Here is an 11055-nt window from a genome sequence, read left to right as displayed (position 1 = left end):
TTTGTACAGGTGAAACTTTCATAAATTAATCAATGACAAATTGATTTGTCAGATATACAAAATGAGAGTTGCTGTGATAAATTTAAAAACAGGTGTAGTGCATCCCAAAGTATGCTACTAAAATATATTACTCATACCACCATAGGCTATTTCATCCTGCCAATATTAGGTGGGGAGGACAGTAGCCTACTTCAGGGGTTTTAAAACTGGGGTTCCCTATGGGTCCACGGAGGTACTGCAGGGGTCCGCATTTTATTTGTTTTTGGAAATGTTTTGGGGGATCCTTTTATGTGAAAAATAATTATTATATGAATCTCGCTAGCTGCAACAGAATTCCATCGTGGATACCATTTTTATGTCTCTGCGTCCAGTATGAAGGAAGTTAGAGGTAGTTTCACAAGCCAATGCTAACTAGTGTTAGCGCAATGACTGGAAGTCTACAAGAACAGTTAGCATGCTAGCTGTTCCTGTTCATCTGACTTTGGAGAAGTGGATAAATGGCTTCATTGCCAAAATCTCTAACTATCCCTTTAATATGGAGGAAATTACAGTTATTAGCTATTACAGGGGGTTTTCTGTATAGAAAATTCTTAGGCGGGCCATCTAAGTGGTAATTTTTGGGATGGAAGAACAGCTTAAACTAAAACGACCAAAACCAGATAGAAAGCATGCAGAAAAGATATTGAACTATATATATTTTTTATAATACCATCTTTGAGAACTAACAATCAAATAAAAGCTAGACAGTCAGGGAGAATCGGAAATTCAAAAAAACTGGCATTCAGGCCCTTTGATTTTGATATAATGTTTGAGCAGAGGAACACAGCATTAGCCATGGCGAAATGCATAGAATTGCAGGAAATTAGCTTCAAAACTGCCACATTTTCTCTCATCTCAATGGAAGAATATGTGTAGAATTGCAGAAAATATGCTTTAAAACAGCAAAATGTTCTCCACGCCGCCAAGATACCTTTTCTAGCTAATAGACTATGGGCTCATTTGAGTAGCGGTAGACTCATCTACAGTCGGTTGCTTTCGCCTTACCTCTCAAAGGAGTCCACTGTCTACCAAATCTATTGGGCGAGTTTGAATGGTAAGGCAAAAGCAACCGATGTTAGACGAAAGTCGAGGAATGAAGTCTGCGACAGCCGAAAGTCGTCCACTAATGCGGTTTTCCAACAGCAAGGCTCAAATCAACATGGCCATTGTTTATAAAAGTTGTTCTTTATAATGTTGAAATAAACATGTCTCCAACCCCCATATCACACACTCACAGACTGAAATCATATGTGTGTAGGCCAGGGATGGGCAACTTTGATGGGGGTGGGGGCCACAACAAATCTGAACTCATCATGAGGGGCCGCAGTTGCTCGCGGGTCTGCATACCTACATCCATACCCCCCATTGCGAGCAAAGCATTTTAGTGGCCCCCCTCTTGACAGCGGAGAGAAATGTTTTAAGTTTTAGAGTTAATTTCGTGCAATTCTACACATTTTGCCATGGGTTGTAGAGAAAATGTTGCAGTTTTAAAGCAAGTTTGCTGCAATTCTACACATTTTGCCATGGGGCGGAGAGAAAAATTAGCTATTTTACAGCTAATTTCCTGCAATTCTACACATTTTGCCATAGACTGGAGAGAAATGGTTGCAGTTTTTAATATGATAGCTGAGTGAGACTGACTAACAAAATCAATAGGGGCCCACCCAGCCGGTAATTCGACCATGATAACAAGTTTAGATAGCTGGCAGTTAAACTAACTTAGCAATCCAAAAAATAATTGCTGACATGGACTAATTGACTGACTATTAGTGACTGACATAACATGAGAAAAATTGCTGATGCACAACCAAAATTCGAAATTGCACCTTGTGTATTCTACTATTCTAATTCACAACAGTAAGTTGAGACTCGACTGAGTTCCTAAAAATGTAATAGAGGGCGGGCCGCCAGTTGCTCATCCCTGGTGTAGGCCTACATTGTACAATCAATCAGTGAGAGAGAGAGAGCCTCAAATATACCATTCATTTGTATATATCCAATGTATACATGAATTACAGCAAAGTTTCGTCAAGTTTGCACATGTCAAACAAAAACACCCTAATGATTGGTTGACAATAGAGCATCCCACAATGCAGGTGATGGCTGCAGGATGAAGTTGGTGAAGAGCAACTGCAGAAACTTGCCATCGACTGCAGTCAACTTCATGACCTTTGATCACATGATTTTTGTAAAGTTCATGCAGTCTACATGTAGACAAGTCAAGACAATTTTTATCCCTAAAATGCAACACACATTGAAAAGCAGTGACAATCGACTTGACAAAAGTGATCTGCTTGAACGCGCCCAATCATTAAAAAATGTTGCTTGCTTCTTCTTCCATTATCATTCGACTGATAAGACCCTAAAAAATGTTTGTTGCTAAAATGTGATGGGGTCCCTGGGCAAGACAAGTTTGAAAACCCCTGGCTCAAGAAAATCTCAAGTCTCACCTTTCAACTCCTTCCTTGAGTTACATGAGCAGTCAAGTGTAGGGTTTGAAATCACGTGATATATGCTACTTCCAACCCCGAGACGCCATTTTGGAAGAAAGTTTGGAATTTTCTGTCACAGGAAGAAAAAGAGGGATACCAGAAGAAGTTTGAGTCGAAGGAATACAAATGTATTGGCCGAGAAATTGTACGAGGGATATGTTTGCGAAACAGAGTGAATAAGTCGCGGAGGCACGGGCTGAGTTTACATGTGCCACTGAACTGGATTTGCAGTTTGAGTTATTTTAAAGCCCGCACTGCTTGCAAGCGACGTTGGACACTAATGCATGCGTGGATTGACTGGTTTTAGCCGACTGAACACGCGTTTCTCTACTTTGTATGGATTTTAACGGGCATTCGGACCTAGTTAGAAAAATACCAACCATTGCATATGTGGTGTCGTGGAGTCACCTCTTCGCCGCTGTCAGGTTCAAGAAGTGCAGCTGTCAACTAGCTATCTGGTCGTTGGTGCTGGTTGCGTTTTTAGTGTGGACCCGAACGCCCACTCTGTAATGTTACTGTCGTTTCTCTTTTTGTATCACAGTAACGTATTTTCCTTGATAGTTCGTGGGCAAAATTAAAACGTAACTTGTGGTTTCATTGTAGAGATTTGCATACCCCTTGGATACCAGGAGAGTGAAAGTGTTCTATTCTATCGCGTGTTCTAAAAACACATTTATCTGCGCGCGACTGGTGATATAGTTAGCTGGCTAGCAAGCTACATATTGTCTCGAGACAGCCTAATCATGCCAGTACGAAAGAAAGGTAAGCGGCTTTCATCTAATTGTAGCTAGCTAGGCTTGCTAGCTAACTCTGTCAGCTATACATACTTACAATATAAACTAGCTGTTATTAGGTAGGTAGTAACTGCAAATAATCATTATGAAATAGTTGCTTGTTAAATACTTTAAATATATTGTCAGGACCTAACTAGCTAGCTAACTAGTTGCCCTCAAAAGTTCTGACGGGAAAGTAGCCACAGAAAGAACCAAGTTGTTTCCAGGGCACTTAGCTTGCTAAATACTGTAGTTCATTAGCTAGCTAGTTAGGTACTGTAGCTATACCGTTTCCCAAGCTTGCCTTAGTTTTCCATAAGGTAGCATAATAATTAATTGACTAATTTACATGAAGACATTGTAGCCAGTTGAGCAATGTAATAGCTCTTCAAATTGAAACAATTGTAGCAAGCATCTCACTCAAATGTAATTCAGTTAAACAATGTTGGCCCCAAAATGTAACTATTCAACTTCAAGTCCATGCATGCAGCCAATAAATAATTGTAGCCCTTCAATTGTAACCATTTACAGCAGCTACAGGAGCAATATTGTTACAATTTGAAAGGCCAACTTACTTTTCACTTTTTGAGTCAAGATGCGCTTATTCTTTTGAATGTTAAATTGCTAGCGTTGTGGCCAGGGGCTATAGTCTCATCTAACAAATTCTGATTGTCCAGATGCACAGCGAGCCCTGTCACTCCTGGAGGAATATCGCACTAAACTTAACCACACTGAGGACTGGCAACTGAGACTCTCCATCCAGAGGGTCATCGACATCTTCCAGAGTAACCTTTTCCAGGCGCTCATAGGTAAGTGTACAGCTGTTCTTCTCACCCTTATTCATCTTGCTATTAAGATATTGGGTAATCTATTGTTCACCTTATGTTTATCACTTCTAATGTTGTAGGCCTAACTGGCGATTCTACGCCAGCAGGAGTGGAACATATTTTTTGTATTGCAGATTGTTCTGGCAGTTCTCACATAAAAACTTCATTGGGAGGAAGGATTATTTAAATGCAATTCTGGTCTTCATTTTGACAGTTCGTTGCAAAAGTGATAGATTTACTACTAAAAGACGAAAACATAACTCTTTGCCCCTAGCGGTTAAACTCTACCATTGAAATTGTGATGTAGCGGCACCTTAACAAGGTGCCTCTACGTCATCTCAAGGGAGGGGTTTGGTATGAAATGAACACCCTTCTAGATGTGCTGGGTGGTACCACGTCAAGGCTTACTATAAATGCAGGTGACCGCGCACCTTATTTGGCAATGGTCTTGGTATGTGTGACAATATATTTTGCATGACACTTCCTTGACTAGACTACTGATGTTACACAAAATTCAAAGTAACATGCTGACCACACCTCTTGTGTTACAAAATAAATCTACACATACACATGTTATTCAAGCATTTCATTCAAACTGCTGGCGCGTCTGCGTAGCCAGGCGCTAAAATAGAACTTGGTTCTATTTTTGACGCTGATGCGCTGAAAGTCCCGCCTCTCCCATCTCCTCATTGGTTTTTAGGAGCATATACCCACATGGGTGATTGAAAGATGAACTGAGGTCCACACTCCAGTCCAGTTGGTGGTGGTAATGCACCTTAAAGTTGGTTGCCAATCGCCATATAAAGTCTGAAGAAGAAGCAGGAGACTGAAGGAGGAGAGATTACTAGAAACTAACTGTGGATTAATTGTCAGAGTAGAGGACCTTGTGCATTTCAGGTAAAATAACAACCCAATGTTTATATCCTAGAACAAATTAGCTAGCTAAATTGCCATGAATGTTTCAATCGTTTCGACCTGTCCCCAAATGAATATAGTTGGTTCAGAGTTCGTTTTGATATTTCAACCTGCGTGTCCTGATCACGTCTGGTGTGGATGGACAAAATCAACATGCGCGCGATGCCTGGTCTAGTTAGCATGTAAGGCACATTTCCTCATATGTGACCCGTTTCAGGAAACTAGGTGTATGTCGCAAGTCACGACTTCACAGGAGAGCCATTTGAACTTTATTTTATTTTTTTAAATTAAAATGCGTTTTTTTGCAGAAATGCCTTCTGGAACATGTGAACTTTCATGTGCCTTAATACCAAACTTGTATGCCATCTGTAAATACGTATAACATTGTTAAATTACGAGCCTTGTTGGTTAAGCCACAGAAAAAGACAGCAACCTTCCCACTAGCCATGATTGGCTGAGATAATGAGTGGGCTGGACATTCGGAGTTCGGATTGGTCTGCCATATAGAAGGCTTCTGTCAGTCTGTGTTGGTAATCCTGTTGAACGCGGCTTTAATTTTTTATTTTTTTGTAGTGGAGTTGCATAAGTGTTGCTCTCCACTTTCTGACGGACCTAGTTAGCTAACGTTAGCTGGGTGGCTCCCTAGCTAAGGTTACGTGTATGACGTTATTATTCGTATCCCAGAACCGTTTGCTTAGCTAGCTAACATTAAGCTCTAACTAGCAAACATTGAACCTGGTTGGTTAGATCCCAGCAGATTCATGCAGGGTAGTAACGACATGATTTGGCACTATGTTCATTGTTGTTTAACTAGCTAACGTTAGCTGGCTGGCTTGTTAGCTAACGTTACGTGACGTGTGTGATCTTACACGTTGTTTACCTAGCTAGGTTCATTGTTTACTTAGCTAGCTAGCTACATGTCTTAAGATAAAGTGTACAATACCCATTGAATATGGCCAGTGTCCGGAGAAGTCGGCATAAAATATTAATGAAATTGTTGCCAGCAGAGCTGGTCAGACTGTTTTCATGTTATCCAGAGGTAAACAAATCATCGGCCAGAGAGTCAGGTGTGCGCTCCGAGAGCAAAACGAGATGGGTTGGGCCAGTGCTTTTCAATTATTTTATGTTACGCCCCCCCTAGGAAGAAGTAAACATTTCGCGCCCCCCAACTCTCCGCCGCGACTGTAAATAGTATCATTTGTCTATAAAATTGTTATATGTACACCTCTGCATAACATTGTATCCTTATTAACATTAAAGAAAATAAAAAAGAAATAAATATAGATCAACTTACAACAAAGAATAACTTTATTAACATTGTAACAGAAAATACTTAAAGTGCATCAATTTGCCTGAAATTTTAAAAAAATGCAACCCTTATTTAAACTGTAAACATTTTTTGACCATTTGATACTGAAAAATAAAATAAAATATAATCAATAAATAATAATACATTCAAATTGATCAGCAACATTAACTCAGGAGCACAATATATGAAACACTTTGACCTATAAAACAAAAATGAATAAAACAATTTGTGCTGATTCCTCGTCTCCCACCGTAGTCACAGTGAAGCCAAGCGCTACATACGGTTCATCATATTTCCTCGTCTTAGCTTTCGGGAGAATTTGTCTCTATCTCCGTCTCTCTCTGCCTTTCTTTTCATCCCTGTTAAATATTTTTCCATGGTGTCTCTTAAGGGTTTGTTATCTGCACTTCATATCTCCTGCTCTGTGCTGTGTGCTCTTGTTCGGTGCAAAAAACCCCTACTCCCTGCGGCAAAAAAAAGCATGTTCCCCGGGGTCACACGCGCCCCCCCTGGCATCGCTCCGAGCCCCCCCAGGGGGGCGCGCCCCACTATTTGAGAAGGACTGGGTTGGGCTAAAGCTTAAGAGGGTGTGAACGATGCTGAATGCGTGTAGACAAAGAGCTATATATATATATATATATATATATATATATATATATATATATATATATATATATATATATATATATATATATATATATATATATATACATACATACATACAGCTCTGGAAAAAATTAAGAGACCACTGCAAATGTTTCTTAAATCAGCATCTCTACATGTGACAGCCATTCCAGTGTCTGTTGAATTCCAACACAGGCACACCTCATTCTACTGAATTAGGTTCTGATTAGGTGATCACCTGAACCAAATCTTATTTAACGAGGAAAAGTATAAAAACCAATGCTGTGGTCATCACTATCCTCTTGCAATAGGACCAGCTGGATGGCAAAAACAGTGCTAATAGTACCTCAAAAGTAATATTAATCAAAAAATAACTATTGACCATGCCAAAAGAGTTGAAAAAGAAAGTTGAGTGAGGAAAAGAAGGGTTCAATTCTGGCTTTACTGGCAGAGGGATACAGTGAGCGTCAGGTTGCTTCCATCCTTAACATTTCAAAGACGTCGATTCATAAGAACAAGGTCAAGCAGCAGACATTGGGGACAACAAAGCTACAGACCGGCAGAGGGCGAAAATGACTCTCTACTGACTGGGATGGACGGCGAGGACGGTTCAAAACAGGCTGCTAGGGGCAGGGCTGAAGTCGTGCAAAGCTAGAAAAAAGCCCTTCATCAATGAGAAGTAAAGAAGAGCCAGGCTGAGGTTTGCAAAAGACCGTAAGGATTGGACCGTAGAGGACTGGAATAAGGTCATCTTCTCTGATGAGTCCAATTTTCAGCTTTGCCCAACACCTTGTAGTCTAATGGTTAGACGGAGACCTGGAGAGGCCTACAAGCAACAGTGTCTCGCACCCACTGTGAAATTTGGTGTAGGATAGGTGATGATCTGGGGGTGCTTCAGCAAGGCTGGAATCGGGTAGATTTGTCTTTGTGAAGGACGCATGAATCAAGCCACGTACAAGGTTGTCCTGGAAGAAAACGTCCTTCTTTTTTCTCTGACATTGTCCCACAACTCTGAGGATTGGTTTTTCCAGCAGGACAATTCGCCATGCCACACAGCCAAGCCAATCAAGGTGTGGATGGAGGACCACCAGATCAAGACCCTGTCATGGCCAGCCCAATCTCCAGACCTGAACCCAATTGAAAACTTCTGGAATGTGATCAAGAGGAAGATGGATGGTCACAAGCCATCAAACAAAGCCGAGCTGCTTGAATTTGTACGCCAGGAGTGGCATAAAGTCACCCAACATCAATGTGAAAGACTGATGGAGAGCATGCCAAGACGCATGAAAGCTGTGATTGAAAATCAGGGTTATTCCACCAAATATTGATTTCTGAACTCTTCCTAAGTTAAAACATTAATATTGTGTTGTTTAAAAATGAACATGAACTTATTTTCGTTGCATTATTCGAGGTCTGACAACACTGCATCTTTTTTGTTATTTTGGCCAGTTGTCATTTTCTGCAAATAAATGCTCTAAATGACAATATTTGTATTTGGAATTTGGGAGAAATGTTGTCAGTAGTTTATAGAATAAAACAAAAAAGTTAATTTCACCCAAACGCATATCTATAAATAGTCAAACCAGAGAAACTGATAATTTTGCAGTGGTCTCTTAATTTTTTCCAGAGCTGTGTGTGTACATACATACATACATACATACATACATACATACATACATACATACATACATACAGTGGGGAGAACAAGTATTTGATACACTGCCGATTTTGCAGGTTTTCCTACTTACAAAGCATGTAGATGTCTGTAAGAAAATCACATTGTATGATTTTTAAGTAATTAATTTGCATTTTATTGCATGACATAAGTATTTGATCACCTACCAACCAGTAAGAATTCCGGCTCTCACAGACCTGTTAGTTTTTCTTTAAGAAGCCCTCCTGTTCTCCACTCATTACCTGTATTAACTGCACCTGTTTGAACTCGTTACCTGTATAAAAGACACCTGTCCACACACTCAATCAAACAGACTCCAACCTCTCCACAATGGCCAAGACCAGAGAGCTGTGTAAGGACATCAGGGATATAATTGTAGACCTGCACAAGGCTGGGATGGGCTACAGGACAATAGGCAAGCAGCTTGGTGAGAAGGCAACAACTGTTGGCGCAATTCTTAGAAAATGGAAGAAGTTCAAGATGACGGTCAATCACCCTCGGTCAGGGGCTCCATGCAAGATCTCACCTCGTGGGGCATCAATGATCATGAGGAAGGTGAGGGATCAGCCCAGAACTACACAGCAGGACCTGGTCAATGACCTGAGGAGAGCTGGGACCACAGTCTCAAAGAAAACAATTAGTAACACACTACGCCGTCATGGATTAAAATCCTGCAGCGCATGCAAGGTCCCCCTGCTCAAGCCAGCGCATGTCCAGGCCCGTCTGAAGTTTGCCAATGACCATTTGGATGATCCAGAGGAGGAATGGGAGAAGGTCATGTGGTCTGATGAGACACAAATAGAGCTTTTTGGTCTAAACTCCACTCGCCGTGTTTGGAGGAAGAAGAATGATGAGTACAACCCCAAGAACACCATCCCAACCGTGAAGCATGGAGCTGGAAACATCATTCTTTGGGGATGCTTTTCTGCAAAGGGGACAGGACGACTGCACCGTATTAAGGGGAGGATGGATGGGGCCATGTATCGCAAGATCTTGGCCATCAACCTCCTTCCCTCAGTAAGAGCATTGATGATGGGTCGTGGCTGGGTCTTCCAGCATGACAACGACCCGAAACACACAACCAGGGCAACTAAGGAGGTGCTCCGTAAGAAGCATCTCAAGGTCCTGGAGTGGCCTAGCCAGTCTCCAGACCTGAACCCAATAGAAGGGAGGGAGCTGAAAGTCGGTATTGCCCAGCGACAGCCCCGAAACCTGAAGGATCTGGAGAAGGTCTGTATGGAGGAGTGGGCCAAAATCCCTGCTGCAGTGTGTGCAAACCTGGTCAAGACCTACAGGAAACGTATGATCTCTGTAATTGCAAACAAAGGTTTCTGTACCAAATATTAAGTTCTGCTTTTCTGATGTATCAAATACTTATGTCATGCAATAAAATGCAAATTAATTACTTAAAAATCATACAATGTGATTTTCTGGATTTTTGTTTTAGATTCCGTCTCTCACAGTTGAAGTGTACCTATGATAAAAATTACAGACCTCTACATGCTTTGTAAGTAGGAAAACCTGCAAAATTGGCAGTGTATCAAATACTTGTTCTCCCCACTGTATGTGTATATATATATATATATATATATATATATATATATATATATATATATATGCGTGTGTGTGTATATATACGTGTGTGTGTATATACATATATGTATATGTGGGTATGCTAAATGACTTAAATGTGATGCAGACAATTACATTGATGGAAGTTACAATCTATCTGAAATATTACATCTGATCTACTCCCTAAAAAAAAAAGAAAAGAAAAAAAGAGCTCTTCACTAGATACCAAAACATTCAAATGCCATTTTCTCAAAAGTGAGTTTACAACTTTCAAAGCAGAATTACTTTCCTGTTGTTCCTAAAAAATGCAGTGTATGATATACCATTTTGTACCTGTCTTTACTTTTATCCAAAGTAAAAAAACGCATTTAAAATTTTGCTACATAAGACCAAATCCAGGTGTTGAGTCATATGACCAAATTCAAAGTTTTTGCATGTGGTTTCATACACATCCATGTGCTTTTGTGCAAAACATGTTTTTGTAGGCTATGAGGATTATACGTTTATATTCTTAGTTGGCGATATATCCATTGTAACAAGAAATCGATGATAATGGTGGTCATATGAACTTGTTGTAGTTTTTCGCAACCGCTATGACTGATTTGTTGCGCAGTCCGCTAAGATAATTGGCTCATAGTTCAATGGTTGAGTTCTAATCGCACAAGGGGCAGATATAAAAAATAAAATAATTTATATTATTCATCCCGTGCCCACGCACTTCTATTCTGAAAGTGAAAACATACCATTGGAAAATGTGGGTTCGATTGAATTAAGCCCCTAATCTTCATTTAAGGTGACGATTGCACTTTTCTACCAAACACAATACCGC

At 40.4% G+C, this 11055-nt stretch overlaps 1 protein-coding gene across 2 annotated transcripts in view; it reads left to right on the top strand.

Moving 5' to 3' along the window:
• Positions 1–2561: 2561 nt before the first annotated feature.
• Positions 2562–11055, top strand: part of dlg1b (discs large MAGUK scaffold protein 1b) — a 265655-nt gene continuing 257161 nt past the window's right edge. For both annotated transcript variants that reach the window (XM_084187957.1, XM_084187958.1), the window contains exons 1-2: positions 2562–3293; positions 3982–4113. In XM_084187957.1, coding sequence (XP_084044083.1) covers positions 3275–3293; positions 3982–4113 — 151 coding nt within the window. In that variant the 5' untranslated portion in view covers positions 2562–3274. The remainder of the gene's footprint in view (positions 3294–3981; positions 4114–11055) is intronic.

The sequence above is a fragment of the Coregonus lavaretus genome (genome assembly GCF_964263955.1).
Source record: "Coregonus lavaretus genome assembly, chromosome: 23".
NCBI classification, from domain to species: domain Eukaryota; kingdom Metazoa; phylum Chordata; class Actinopteri; order Salmoniformes; family Salmonidae; genus Coregonus; species Coregonus lavaretus.
This window is presented reverse-complemented; position numbering and strand designations above follow the sequence as displayed.